This window comes from Pleurodeles waltl, chromosome 8, assembly GCF_031143425.1.
Source record: "Pleurodeles waltl isolate 20211129_DDA chromosome 8, aPleWal1.hap1.20221129, whole genome shotgun sequence".
NCBI lineage: Eukaryota > Metazoa > Chordata > Amphibia > Caudata > Salamandridae > Pleurodeles > Pleurodeles waltl.
This window is the reverse complement of record NC_090447.1, coordinates 737,360,203-737,375,735: the sequence shown is the minus strand read 5'-3', so window position 1 is coordinate 737,375,735 and position 15,533 is coordinate 737,360,203. Positions and strand designations below refer to the sequence as shown.

Sequence of the window (15,533 nt, the reverse complement as noted above, 5' to 3'; positions counted from 1 at the left end):
TGGTGGAGGATGTGGCTAGAATGAAAGATCGCCACTTTCCTTATCACATTCCTCCCACGCCCAAAAAATAATTTCCCTATAAGAAATGTAGAGTATGTGCCCGAAGAGGTATCTGGAAGGAGACTCATATGTACCCTTGACATGCTGGTGTTTTGGGTGGGACCCCAATGATGAAGCATGCCACCAACTAGGTTGGTGGGTGAGGGGTCCGTTTTAACAAAACCTAAGGGTGTTTCTTTTCACAATTTGAGTGTTTCGAACATTGCAGAAGTAAGAGTCTTGGTAGTATGCTCGCTTCTTCTCTCGGGAAAATGTACCAACTCTAGATAAGTTTGAAAACTAGATACCCAGTGCAGTACAGGGTGGTGTGCCTCTTGTGGATCCCAACAAGTTCTTTAGCCACAATGCTCTGTAAACTTGGAGTGCCTCTTGGTTGGCGGTGTGCGTGGAGTGGCGCTTGGCTGGCGGTGTGCGTGGAGTGGCGCTTGCCTGGTGATGTGCGTGGAATGGCGCTTGGCTGGCTCTGTACGTTAGCCGGCGCTTGGCTGGCGGTGTAAATAGTAACTTGCTGTTGGTCACTATAACACGCTGCTGGCCAAACGCCAGTCCACAGACTCCATTAGCTAGTGTGATTGCTGTGTCAGGCATGTGGGCGTATGAAAGTGATGGGCCGTTGAATGGCGCGGTCCGTTGATGTGAGTGTTGCAATGTGCTGGGCCTGTGGATGACGACGTGAATGGTCTTGTGCATGTCACGTTTGAAAGGTGTGTGAACAGACTGTAAAGCAGTTGGTGTCTTGTCGTGGCTTGACAGCTCACGAGCTGTGAGTCACTGGTTCAGTTTTTGGGCCTTTGAGTTATTAACAGTGCATTTCATTTTTGTGAAACCTCTTGTTAATAAAATTTGATCTATTGAACCATCACTCACCCTTGTGCCAAATCCAACCAGTATGTCTGGTAAAATAAAAAAATCCACTCCACTGTAATCAGGCGTCAAACCACACCTGTGACATGCTAGGTGTCTCGGGTGGGACCCCAATGATGAAGCATGCCACCAACTAGGTTGGTGGGTGAGGGGTCTTTGTTAACAAAACCTAAGGGTGTTTCTTTTCACAATTTGAGTGTTTTGAACATTGCAGAAGTAAGAGTCTTGGTAGCATGCTCGCTTCTTCTCTAGGGAAAATGTACCAACTCTAAATAAGTTCGAAAACTAGATACCCAGTACAGTGTGGTGCGTCTCTTGTGGATCCCAACAAGGTTTTAGCCACAATGCTCTGTAAACATTCAAAGTGTGACTAAAATCACACATTTTCTCGAATTTCTGTGCCATATTCTTCCAGGAGCAAAAATGAACTAGAAACTTCCTACAACCCACTCCTCTCCCCCCCACCACCCAGTCTCCTGATATAAATGCTACCTCACTTGTGTGGGTGGGCCAAGTGCCCACAAGAGGGAAGGGGCCAAAACACAACGTGGACACGTCAAAATGATCTATTACAAAACTACCTGTTTTTGGAAGGGGGGGCACCTGGTCCAGGGCACAGCGGTCATTTAGGGAAACCTACCAAACCCAGACCTTTTTTAAACCCTAGACACCCGGTGGAGTCCAGAGAGGTTTGGCCTGGGTGGATCCCTCAAAATGTTCTTGCCCAGACTCCTCTTTTCAATGGAAAAATGTGAGGTGTCCATGTTGCGTTTTGGGGCTTTTCCTGTCGCGAGCACTAGGCCTACCCACACAAGTGAGGTACCATTTTTATTGAGAGACGTGTGGGAACACAGAATAGAAGAACACGTGTTATTGCTAATTGTCTTTCTGTACACTTTCGCTTTCCAAATGTAAGAAAGTGTGTAAGAAAGAGGTCATTTTGAGAAATGCCCTGTAATTCACACCCTAGTATGTGGAATCCCCAAATTCAGAGATGTACAAATAACCACTGCTTCTAATCTTTATATCTTGTGCCCATTTCGGAAATACATAGGTTTCCTTGATACCTATTTTTCACTCTTTATATTTTACCAAATGAACTGCTGTACACCAGGTACACAAAGGAAACCCATTGCAAGGTGCAGCTCATTTATTGACTCTGGGTACCTTGGGCTCTTGATGAACCTACAAGCCCTATATATCCCCACAACCATAAGGGTCCAGCAGATATAACGGTATATTGCTTTAAAAAATCTGCCATAGCTGGAAAAAGTTACAGAAGAAAACGTAGACAGAAATGGCTGTTTTGTTTCACTCAATTTCAATATTCTTTATTTCAACTGTTACTTTCTGTGGGAAAACCTTGAAGGATCTACACAAATGACCCCTTGCTGAATTCAGAATTTTGTCTACTTATCAGAAATGTTTAGCTGTCCAGGATCAACCCCTGGTTTCATACCCAATTATGTCACTAACTGGAAGGCAGATGAAAGCACAAAAAATAGTAAAAATAGGGTATGTCCCAGTAAAATGCCAAAACTGTGTTGAAAAATTTGGTTTTCCGATTCAAATCTGCATGTTCCTGAAAGCTGGGAAGAAGGTGATTTTAGCACCGCAAACACCTTGTTGATGCCATTTGCAGGGAAAACCCACATGACATGCTTTCTTCTGCAGCACTTTTTCCCATTTTTCCCCAAAAAACCTAATTCTGAATGTTGTTTGGCTCATTTCTTGGTCTCCTCCAGTGGAACCCATAAATTCTAGGTACCTTCAGAATCCCCAGAATGTTGAAAAAAAAAGGACGCACAATGGCGTGGATAGCTTATGTGGACAAAAAGTTATGAGGGCCTAAGCGCAAACTACCACAAATAGCCAAAAAAAGCCTTGGCACAGGAAGGGGGAAAGGCCTGGCAGCGAAAGGGTTAAACACTTTCACTGTGTGTACGAGCCGAGCTGTTTTCAACATATTATTAAAGAACATCACAAGTATCATAAACACTCTTTACAATCTGAAATAGTGCCCATGAAGGTAAAACAAGATGCTATACCTCAGCTACAAATGAAACAATTTGCTGATACTTTGATGCTGTCTCCAGCCACCCACTTCCAAAGGAAAATGTTAGGAAGTGTAGTCACATGGCACTACCAAATTTCAATCTATCAACTTCTTCCCCTATACATAATTAGGTTTCAGATCACCCAGGAGCACCTATACTGCTGCCGTAGACAGAAAAGAAAGACTGTCTTCCCTAATGCTAACTTATCAGAAACTCTGATCTTACTTGACCTATCTTCAGCATAAAACATAGCATACCACAAGATCCTTCTTGGCCAAAATATGAGCTGAGATAAATGGAATGCCACACCAATGTGGTAACTCATTTCTGTCAGACCCAAGCCTTGACCTTAAAAGCCACTGGATGCAAATACTTAACAAGGATCTCCCCTTTCTCTGGTACTCTTAAATGTCTGTGTGAGACCCTTGGCACATGTCATCTCTCTCTACTAACTAGAATTACTAATATACACAGAAAACATTCAAAACCCTCCAATTGACCCTTCAACCCCATCTGCCCTTCTACCCCTAATTTCAGGACCCTTGAGGCCAGGACACAGCTGGGACTACATGCCTGAAACACATCTATCAGTTGATAAAGACAGGCTACCTTTAACTAAATGGAACAAAATCCCCATAACAAAACAAACGGTCACCTGTTCGAGTGGCTGATGGAGTTAGGAGATATACCATCCATAGCTTGTCCAGAAAAATCTTGTGATCTGTTTCAATAAAGACCTCTCATGTACACACCAGACTGCAACAATCATCAAAAGCACCGATCAACTTGATGATAATAAGTGCCACAAATTTTCTTCAACAGAGACATCAAATCAAATTCACTAAACCAAAGATCCTATCCTAACTCAACTACTGGATTATAGTTTAGCTAGGTTCTGCCTTAACCTCAAGAAATCTGGCCATATCACCCAAGCCATAAATAACGCCACTGCTTACCAGTGGCAGAGGCTCAAGATCAAACTCTTCTGTTGAATTCTGAAAGTACAGGGGAATATGGTCCAACATTCATACAAAAACTAGCTCTGCCTCACATGCTCCTCTGCAGGCTCATATCAAGCAAAGTAAATCTCATTGCTGAAACCAGATTCTCCAGAAAGTCTTATGAAGGACCACCAGAAACTATCCCACATTGATTTTAAAAATCAATAAAATAAATACACTTAAACTGATGTTTTTGCTTATTGAAAGAATATTTAGACAGAGTTTAGTTAGCACAAGGCACATAATGTACACTTTTTGCTATATTCAAACTATTCTACCCCCTCACTGGAGACATAAAATGCAATGCTTTAAAATAAACAATTGTACATTTAGGCAAAGGACACTAGTGAAAAATCACAGCACGTACCTTGTCAAACATCTCAGGCTGGAGATGGCCTATTTTTCTTCCATCTAGGTCTGTGGTTGTCACGGAGTCCATCACATGTGGTGGTATGAATGAGTCTAGTGTTTGCTTCAGCCATCGATACCTCAGATTATCATACTCATTGCAGTGAAGGTGAGCTAAACACAACGCCAAAAGAAAATGAATAGTTAATAGAAAACGAAAAAGGCAGTTACGTTTAGTCAAGAAGCATACGTTTGATATTTAAGATAACATGAAGAATGATATTACAAAATAACCAGTAACATGTCTGCCGTTTGCAGTTTTTGGCACCAGACTAAGGATAAGATGTACTATTGTTCAGGTCGCAAAAAGCAGTCACAGTTTGTGTCCATAAATGTATTTTTGCGAATATATGCTGATAGGTTAGTGTGCAAAATAAGGTTTGAGTCTTATCCGACCTGTCTAATATTTATTAGGTTGGTCGAAAATTGCGACTCATTTTGATTGATCAAAATCACAGGGATGGTGGCCTGGAAATGTAAGGAGACCGCCATTTCTGTGCCTGATTTTAAATAAGGTAAACTTCAATTTTTCAAAGCAGCCCGATTTTCCCAAGCTGCTATTAAAAAAGGTTTTGTTTTTTTACAAGCTTCCAAGAGAATTGGCAATGGTCTCTTGGACCACTGTGTGGTGAACTCAGACATCCTACATTCTACATGACACTGTGGAATCTACATTACACTGTGGAATGTTGAAGGCTGAGAGAGACCTGGGGGGATTCCAGAGTTGACAGTTGTGGAGAGCGGTCGATGACTGTGGCCAATAAAGACATCTTCTTCGTACAACTCGTTTGTATTTGTATTCTTTCAATATCACCACAAAATTGGCGACGAGCTGGCCCCAGTCAAGTACCCGCATTCCACTTATCCGGATTTCGTGAGTCGGTCTCTGCATTTCATGAACATATGGGCCCGTTTGCAGTTTGTTAGGCCAGTTATGTTTTTTTTTTTTTACTTTGCGCTTAGCAATTAAATCACGATAGGAGATTTTGGACTATCCGACCAAGGCCAGTTGCATACTTTACGTTAGCCCGTGACGGGGCTTAAACTGATATTTTATCCTTTCGCTCCCCACCGTTTTCTGCCACGCGCTGCAGTTGTCGTGATAAGCTGTCTACACAAATGTAGGAGTCCATATCATTACAAACGCACTGTTTCACACGCATTGGGACTAGTACGTTTCAATACGTAGAGCATGTTCAAGTACGTATGGCGGCCATATTTTGGGAGTTCTGCTCCATGATCTGCCCACTCAATCCACAAGTGTCACAATATTCAAGTTGCAGATCGCAGAGGGGAATATACAGCGATCTGCACGCTCGTTTATCAGTACTCAAATTGCAGATCAGAAGTTACACATAAACACATCACCCAAACAGCGATCTGCACGCTACTATTTAACATTAATTTAATTTTGGTTTGTAGAAAGGAGGTTTTGAGTGCTTTGCACGCTTGTGCTGTGAATAAACAGAAGAACTATTCATAAAAAATAAAAAAAGAGAAAATATATTAACTAATTTTTTCTACAACTATAAATATTTTAATAGTTTCTTATCCATTTTGATTGTTTTTCATCAATTTTCACAATATGCAGAGCATCAGTGCTCAGTCACGATTTTTACAAACACCTGGAGATCCACTGATACCTTGGAGAAAGTTGGTATAGGGCCTTCACTAAATATTTAGGAGCTTCTGGTGGTAACAGATATTGCCCACAGAGAAAGAAATTCTTATTAGAACACAATTTGCACTTTGAAGGGCAGTCTGTCTATAAGCATTTACCAACCTACAAATTACCAGACGGTGAAGAAGATGACATTGATGAGTATCAACTAGCAGTAAGAAAACTCAAAAAGCAGTTTGATGTTCAACCAGGTTTGATAGTAAATAGACATACATTCTTCACAAGATTACAATGTCAAGATGAATCAATCTACAGTTATGTAGCAATGTTACACGTGCTTGCTTCCGAATGTGAGTTTGAAAACTTTACGTCTCAACTCATTCGGGATCAAACAGTGGTACACTGCTGGGATAAAAAAGTTCAAGAAAAGCTTCTAACATTAAAAAAAATCCTTGGTTGACAGAAACAATAGAAATTGTAAAAAATATAGAAATTTCCCAGAAAGCATGCAAGGAGTTATCACAAAAAGAACACACTGGAGTAAGTGCAGTCAAAATTAAAGGGAATTCCAGTGACTACACTAAAGAACAAACCAAGAGATCAACACAGAACAAAGCTAAAGATGAATTTTTCAACAGAAAGAACATATGCTTCAGATGCGGTAATCCTTAACATGGAAACAACACTGGTCCATGTCCAGCCAAATATGGGAAATGTAGAGTATGTGGAAAGATGGAATGTGATTGAAGATTTTGATGTCAATGAAAGTTCAAGTGATGAAGTTAACACCAAGAAAGATGTAATACTAGTGGTCCAAGGAGATGAACCCAATTGCATTGACTCTTATGAGAATATTGAAGTTGATGGGAAATTACTATGGCCCTCATTCTGACCTTGGCGGGCGGCGGAGGCCGCCCGCCAAAGTCCCGCCGTCAGGTTACCGTTCCGCGGTCGAAAGACCGCGGCGGTAATTCTGACTTTCCCGCAGGGCTGGCGGGCGGTCGCCTTCAGACCGCCAGCCAGCCCAGCGGGAAAGAGGCTTCCACGATGAAGCCGGCTCGGAATCGAGCCGGCGGAGTGGAAGCTGTGCGACGGGTGCAGTTGCACCCGTCGCGTATTTCACTGTCTGCGCAGCAGACAGTGAAATACATGTAGGGGCCCTCTTACGGGGGCCCCTGCAATGCCCATGCCAGTGGCATGGGCACTGCAGGGGCCCCCAGGGGCCCCGCGACCCCCCCTACCGCCATCCGGATCTCGGCGGTCCGACCGCCGGGATCTGGATGGCGGTAGGGGGGGTCGGAATCCCCGCGGCGGTGCAGCAAGCTGCGCCGCCGCGGAGGATTCAATGGGGCCGCGGTACACTGGCGGGACCCCGCCAGTGGTGCCGGTCCGACCGCGGCTTTACCGCCGCGGTCGGAATCCCCATTGGAGCACCGCCGGCCTGTCGGCGGTGCTCCCGCGGTCCTCCGCCCTGGCGGTCAAAGACCGCCAGGGTCAGAATGACCACCTATGTCTCTTAATAGATTTAGGAGCAATGATGACCATAATTACAGAAGAACTGTTATTACAAACATATGGAGAAAAGTATTCATTACCCTCTGACAGAAACCCTGTGTCGTACAATGGAAAAAAGATAGACCTTATTGGTTATTTCGAAGGCCATATGAAATATAAAAACAAAGCTATTCTTGGGAAGGTTTATGTTGCTAAGAAAGGTTTGAATATACTTGGGTAGTACTACCAGGGTCTTTTCGGTATGACATTGAGACCAGGGAGGAAAGATCAAGTTTCGTTAGTTAATGATGAGGCAAATGTCGATCTGGAAGTTCATGGTGACGAACAACCCAGGAATATTTGGTTACAGAAGTTTAATAAAGTATTCAGTAACAATTTAGGTAGGATCACAAGTTTTAAACATAAGATCAAAATATAATATGGTGCCACACCGGTAAAGCTCAAATTGAGAAATTTACCTTTTAGTGTCCGTGAGGAGTGAGAGGGTAGTTTTAAACAAATGGTTGTAGATGGTGTCATAGAACCAATAGAGTTGTTACTTTGGTTGTTTCCATTAGGTTTTGCACGGAAACAAATTGACGGTTACGAGTTTGTATTGATTTGCGTAGTCTCAACAAGGTGATATGGGTTGATTCACATCCTTTAAAACGTATTGATGACATCACAACTACATTTGCTGGAAAATAAATTCCAGCAAAAATAGATTTTTATCCTCAGCATAATATCAGGTTGAGTTAAATGAAACTTCAAGGCATTACACAGCTTTTGTATCACCTTTTGGCACTTTTCAATTCAAGAGGATACTTTTTGGATTGGCTTCTGCCGCTTCTCTTTTTCAGAGTTTTAGAAAAAGATACTTCAAGGTGCTAAAGGTGTTGTAACCTTTCAAGATGATATACTGGTTGCAGGTGAGGATGAGGAGACCCATGATAAAGCAATGAATAAATTGTTACAAGGTTACAAAAATATGGTGTGGTAGCAAATGTAAAAAAAAAATTGAGTTTGCTAAATGCAGCCTAGAATATTTAGGTCATGTTATCTCAAAAGATGGGGTGGAACCAAGGCCAGGGTTTGTAGAAGAGATTGTTAATTCACCAGAACCAAAAACAAAGGACCATGTGGCATCTTTTCTGGGACTATGTGAATTTTATTCAAAATGTATTAAGAATTTTGCCACCAAAACAGCAAAGTTGTGGGAACTTCTCAAGAAAAATAAAGCATTTGTATGGGACACATTTCACAAGAAGAACTTAGATCACTTAAAAAATTATTTAGTTAAGTCAGGAATTTTAGCGCCATTTGATCCTGCTAAACATTGCACTGTCACTGTAGACGCTATCAACGATGGTTTGGATGTAACATTATCCCAGTTCTTTGAGTCAACGAGAAGATTTTCTCTGTAATAGAAAAATAGTTACTGGCTTATTGTTGGGCTGTAGAGCGTTTTAAGAACTACATATGGGGCAGAAAGTTCACACTTAAGAATTATCATAAATCCTTAGGAGAGATGTTATCAAATAACACACTCTGAGAATTGCTAGATTGAGTTCCAAACTACTACAGCATGATTTCAAAGTAGAGTATATACCTGGAGGGAAAAATATTAAGCTATTTGTCTCGTTCTCCAGTTAGAACAGACGACAAAACAGAATTTGTGGATGAGGAAGATGAAGAATGTTTGAATGCTATTGTGGATGTGTGTGAGGGGAACACTTTTACATAGATTGAATGGCACGAAGAAATGTTGAAAGATGAAGATATTGTACATATAAAGAACTATGTAACTCATGGTTGGCCTAAAGAAAGCTTGCTGCCAACAATTCTACAAGCTTACACTAAAGTGGCAGATGAATTGTCGGTAGAGAACAATGGTATGCTGATGAGAAATTAAAATTCATTCCACCTAGAGGATCAAGAGACAAAATCATTACGATTGGCCATCAAGGACATCTAGGACAAACTATTACTAAGAGGAAGATGAGAGAGTGTTACTGGTGGCTTGAAATAGTGACGTGTTAGAAGATGTGTGATCTGTGCTAATAGTGATAAGGTGATGAACACTCAGCCTGCACCTTTGTCACCAAGTATTTTGCCTGTGGTACCTTGGACTAGACTGGCCATCGATTTTATTGGTCCATTTAGCACTCTAGCAAGAAGATCCAGATTTGCGTTTGTGGTGGTCTGGTTGAAAAAATGAATTGCACGCTAGTTGAGTGCATACAATGGGCAGTTCAAAATAAAACAGAAATGAATGAAGCGGTGGAGGGCATGTTGTGGTCACATCATTCCTCTCCAAATGCTGTTACTGACGTGAGTCCGTTTGAAGTGATGAGAGGTCGTACTTCAGCCTCTAAGCTGTTTCCTGCATGGCTGAGAGTAGTTCAAGCTAACCCTGATAAAGTCAAGCCCTTAGATGAGATCATAAGACCTCGTGTTCAGGAGTTTAAAAATAAAATGAAAGATGACTATGATGCAAAGCATTGCGTGTATGAGGAAAGAACTGAAATTAAGATAGGCGAAAGGGTACAAGTAAAGATCCCACTCATGTGGTTAAGGGTATGTCCAAATTCAGAAATCCTGAGAGGGTGGATGCTGTTTCCAAGAACGCGATACGCATTAAAGGTCATGAATGGAAGAATGAAAGCGGAATAGTAAAAATTGAGGGAGATTATGAAAGGCACTGAAGGGAAAATTCCCAATTTTTATAAAGAGACAAGTAGGATTGAAGATAATGGTGAGCAAGAACCAAAAAACGAAAGTAGATTGAAAGTGAACAACGAGGAACTAACAAGACACAGAAGCAAAAGGATTGGTAAGAAACCTGCTAGATATTGTGATGGTTAGGCTTTCGTTCATTGGGAAAGTTTATGTATTTTGAAATGCATTTACATTTCGTTGGTTTTTTTGGTTAAAAAAAATGGTTGAGCATAGCAGGTTATGTTTAGATCTATCCTAAGGAGACATTGTAATAATATTCATGTATCATTTAATATAGAGAAGGGAGATGTTGTGGTGATCTCAGCCATCCTACATTCTACATGATACTGTGGAAGCTACATTACGCGCTTTACACAGTTGTGGAGAGCAATGGATAACTGTGGCCAATAAAGACTCATCTTCTTCGTACAACTCATTTGTATTTGTATGCTTTCAATATCACCACACACTGCCTTCTACCTCTGAAACTTTCACCTCATTTACCTTTGGGCCTTTTCCTTTTTGCGCATAGTTACTACACCAACTTAGGAGTCAGTAACTTTTCAATGGTTTGCAACTGAAATTCCAGTCTCAAATCAATGATGCATATGGTAGTGATTCACAATTGGGAAGGGGTGCCCACAACACTACATGGTAAAAGTTTACCCCTGCTATTTCTGGGATAGAAAAAAAGCTCAGAAGGCATAAACAAATCAGCTTTGATGCACTGGATAGAACAAAACAGGATAAAGAAGCAACTGGTAAGATGTTTTTTTTGTAAGCAGCAGTCAGTAAGGCTCTCCCTGTCTGTAACTGCAGTGTCAAGCTTAAACAAGCATTGGCAAAGCCAATAGGTCTTGACTATGCAAGAGCTATTGGCTTTGTCAATGTGTTTCAGCCATGTACACAAGCATGGCTTCCGTTCAGCATGGCTAAAGGTCAGTGGTGTAGAAGAGAGTGGCATGGAGTGTCAGAGTGGAGTAGAAAGGAGTGGTATAGAGTGAAGCTGCATAGAGTAGAATACAGTAAAGTGGTGTAGAGTGGACTGGTGTAGAACACATTGGCATAGAATGTTGTAGAGTGCAGGGGCATAGAATTCAGCTGCATACAATGCAGCATCATAGAATGCAGTGGCCTAGATTTGAGTGTTGCACAGTAGAGTGCAGTGGTGAAGAGCAGAGTAGAGTGGCATACAGTGCAGTGGTGCCGAGTAGAGTGACAAGGTGTAGTGACGTGGTATGGTGCAGAGTAAAGTGGAGTAGAGTGGTGCAGAGTAGAGTGACATAGTGCATTGGCGTAGAGTCGTGAGTAGAGTGCTACAGAGTGTCATACAATGCAGTGGTATAGAGTGGCGTACAACGCATTGGTGCAGACTGTGGTGGCATACAGAAGAGTGGTGTTGAGTAGTGACAGAGTGCAGTGGAGAAAAGTAGTTTGTAGTGGCTCAGAGTGGCATACAGTGGTGTGGCGTAGAGTAGAGTGGACCAGTGTAGAGTGCATTGGCATAGAGTATTACAGGGTATAGTGGCGTAGAGTGCAGTGACACTGCAGCAGCATAGAATTCAACAGCATGCAATGCAGCGTCATAGAATGCAGTGGTATAGTTTAGAGTGGTACATAGTAGAGTGTAGTGGGGCAGAATGCAGTGGTGCAGAGTAGAGTGGCATAGAGTGCAGCACCGTAGAGTACAATGGCTTATAGTGCAGTGGTGAAGAGTAGAGTACAGTAGAGTGGCAAAAAATGCACTGGCTTAGAATGCAGTAGTGCAGCGTAGAGTGCAGTGTTGCAGAGTAGAGGCTCGTAGAATGCAGTGATGTAGAGTGGCATAGAGTGCACTGGCGTAGAGCAGAAAGACATAGACTGTTGTAGCGTATAGTACAGAGGCATATAGTAGATTGTTTTAGAGCACAGTGGAGTGGTGCTGGGTAGAATGCAGTGGTGTGTAATGGCGTACAGTGTAATGCCGTAAAGTGGTGTAGAGTAAAGTGGCACACAGTACAGTGCCACAGACTAGATCAGAGTGGCATACAGTGGATTGGCTTAGAGAGCAGGGGCATAGAGTTGGGTAGTACAGAGTAGAGTGCATTGGCTGAGAGTGTACTGGCATGGAGTGCAGCAGCATAGAGTGCAGTGTTGAAAAGTGATGTAGCTGAGTGGTGTAGGATGGAGTTGTGCCTACTAGAGTGGCCTAGACTGGAGTGGTGTAGAGTGCAGTTGCGAAGAGTGCAGTGGTATAGAGTATATAAGAGTGGCATTCAGGTGATTGGCGTAGAGAGCAGCGGCATAGAGCTGTGTGGCACAGAGTAGAGTGCATTGGCGTAGAAGGTAATAGCAAGGAGTGCAGTGTCAGAGTGATAGAGTGCCGTGTTGAAAAGTGGCATAAAGTTGAGGGGTGTAGAGTGGAGTTGTGCAGCATAGTGTCGCCTAGACTGGAGTGGTGTGGTATAGAGTGCAGTGATGTAGAGTAGAGTGGCCTAGAGTGCATTGGCATATAGTACAGTGGTGCATAGAAGAGTAGAGAGGCGTAGAGTACAGTGGTGTAGAGTGCAGTGGTGCCAGAGTGCAGTGGTGCCAGAGTGGCGTAGAGTTGAGTGGTGTAGAGTGGAGTTGTGCAGATTAGAGTGAAGTGGGCTAGACAGGAGAGGTGTGGTGTAGAGTGCAGTTGCAAAGAGTGCAGTGATGTAGAGTAGAGTGGTACAGAGTGCCTTGGCATAAAAGTAGAGTGTAGTGTAGAGGAGTAGAGAGGCATAGAGTGCAGTGGCGTAGAGTGGAGTGGTGCAGAGTGAAGTAGAGTTCAGTGGCATGGAGTGGTGCAGAGTATAGTGGGGTAAAGTGGGGTGTGTATGGTGTGGTAGAACACTGCCATTACAGATAACACATTTTTAACTGCAATTACTATTACATTTGCACAGACATACAGTTTGCCTAATAAAACTATACACTTTGCAAATATTTGCACAGTTTATTTAAATGTTGTTGGGTGCTAGAAAAAACAACCTTCTGCTACCCCCGGTAGCCAGCAAGATTGTCACATAAACCCACTCACTCTGAAGTCAGAGAAAGAAACGTAAACACCAAGCTCCCTCAGAAGACAAAGCCTGACATTTGACCTGTCTTTGAATGCACCTCAAACGTGACAAGATAAGAACAAGATTTACAGGTCTGTATGCAGAAAGGACCAGGTGAAATAATACATGAAGAGGCAGTGTGAAAAGGCTTTGCTCCTTGGAAGGGATGAACTCACTCACGACAGCCTAAATCAAATAAAGCCAGCAAATAGAAAGCCAGAAAATGTGAGTTACAAACTAAAGAGCCAATGGTAACCGGCGAAATGCATTTACAAGAAATCTTTCTGAATGTCCCCAAGATGTCTTAAACAAACCAGACGTAGGCTTCGACCTAAAAATACGATGTAATGGGATGCTGTCCTGAATAAAGAACTGTGGTTAAGAATGATTCATGCATTGCCCAAATAATAATGGAAATGCAGTTACACACACATTACCCACTCACAACACTACTCCCAGTTCCTTTACCTAAAATGGGAAAAGGAATGAACTACATCTCCTGCAACGCAACACTAAGGAAAAACCTGGAAATTGAATTAAATTGTTAAAATAAGCAAAATATTGAAATATGCAGTGACATATGACAAAGTGTATAACATTTTCAACAACAACCAATATCTGCAAGTGAAACACAGACACAAAAGGTTGAACTGTAACATTTTATAAATTCAATCCAAGAAAGGGACAACACGAATTCTCTTCCTCTAAGTACTTCAATTAATGTCCCAACAAATCAATAAAAATAAAAATCCAGAGAGATGGGGAATAATAATTTACTATCAGTTTTATTTTGTCTGCAGGTGTAGTGCTTGCATCCCAGCATTTGCTGTAAAGCCCTCCTGAGGGTGGTCTCAACCCTGCTGGAGCAGATGTTAGTTTGGGCACATGCTTTTTGGACCTTGGTGGGGCGTTAAGACTTTTTTTAAAGGCGGGAATGGGAGGTGTGGGGTTGGGGGGGGGGGGAGGGACAGAGTCTCAGGTGTCTGGGGACGAATAGGGAAGGGAAGGGAAGGGAAAGGAAGGGTGGGACTTCTAGTATGGGACTGTTTAGGGCTATGGGGTGATTTAGGGATAGGTGGAAAAGTTGAGGAATTTGGTCAGCAGAGCAAATTGGGTTGAGTGTTGGAACGGTGTCAGGTGTTGGAATGGGGTCAGAAGGAGAAGAAGGGCAGGTATGCTGTAAGCACTGGTGTCAGAGGAGGCATTATGAGAGACAGGATCTCTCCAAGTGGCAGGCATGGCAGGCCCATGTCATCCAGTACGGCAATCACTTGAGCCAGTTGCTGACTGACACTTAAGATGGCTTGCAGTATAATGCTGTCTGCCCCACAGAAAGGTTCTCATGAATCTCCAGTGCCTCCTCTTACACCAGTGCTGGTGGGATGGGACCAGGGGGAAAGGTGCACGTGGGAAGGTCCCCTGCTCTCAGTGCCACTGGAATCAATCTACACCTGACAGACGAGGCCCAATCAGGCCAAAATCGTATTTGGATTGCTCGTGTTCCGGTTCTAAAAGGACCTGGTTTGGCAGAATGGACTGTTGATATTGAAGGAAGCTCAAGTCTGACTTGCATATGGATCGGCCTAATCTGAGGTGGTATTGTGGGCAAAAGAACGATGGGTTGGAGTGCTAGCCAGAGCGAATGGTGGTGGTTAGACGTATTGCAAGTATTCCTCAAATCACCTTTTGTGTGTTTGATGTAATGCCCTGAGTGGCTCAGGGTATGCCCACACATGGATCACTTGTTCACTGTGCTACTGGAACCAAGCTAAGCCAAAACCAGTCTTGTGTTGCTTGTGGTCCGGTTCAGAGAGGACCTGGCTTGGCAGGATTTACTGTTCATATTGGAAGAAGATCGAGACTGATTTGTATATGGTTTTGTCTAATCCGAGGTGGTATTGTGGGCAAAAGAACGATGGGTTGGAGTGCTAGCCAGAGCGAATGGTGGTGGTTAGACGTATTGCAAGTATTCCTCAAATCACCTTTTGTGTGTTTGATGTAATGCCCTGAGTGGCTCAGGGTATGCCCACACATGGATCACTTGTTCACTGTGCTACTGGAACCAAGCTAAGCCAAAACCAGTCTTGTGTTGCTTGTGGTCCGGTTCAGAGAGGACCTGGCTTGGCAGGATTTACTGTTCATATTGGAAGAAGATCGAGACTGATTTGTATATGGTTTTGTCTAATCTGAGGTGGCATTGTGGGCAAAAGAACGATGAGTGATTGGCGGTGGTTAGACTTAT

At 42.8% G+C, this 15,533-nt stretch overlaps 1 protein-coding gene across 3 annotated transcripts in view; it reads right to left on the bottom strand.

Annotated features, from left to right (window-relative positions):
• The window catches only part of NSUN3 (NOP2/Sun RNA methyltransferase 3), a 141,258-nt gene that overhangs the window by 34,536 nt on the left and 91,189 nt on the right, over nt 1-15,533 (bottom strand). For all 3 annotated transcript variants that reach the window (XM_069204933.1, XM_069204931.1, XM_069204932.1), the window contains one exon: nt 4,350-4,504. In XM_069204933.1, coding sequence (XP_069061034.1) covers nt 4,350-4,504 — 155 coding nt within the window. The remainder of the gene's footprint in view (nt 1-4,349; nt 4,505-15,533) is intronic.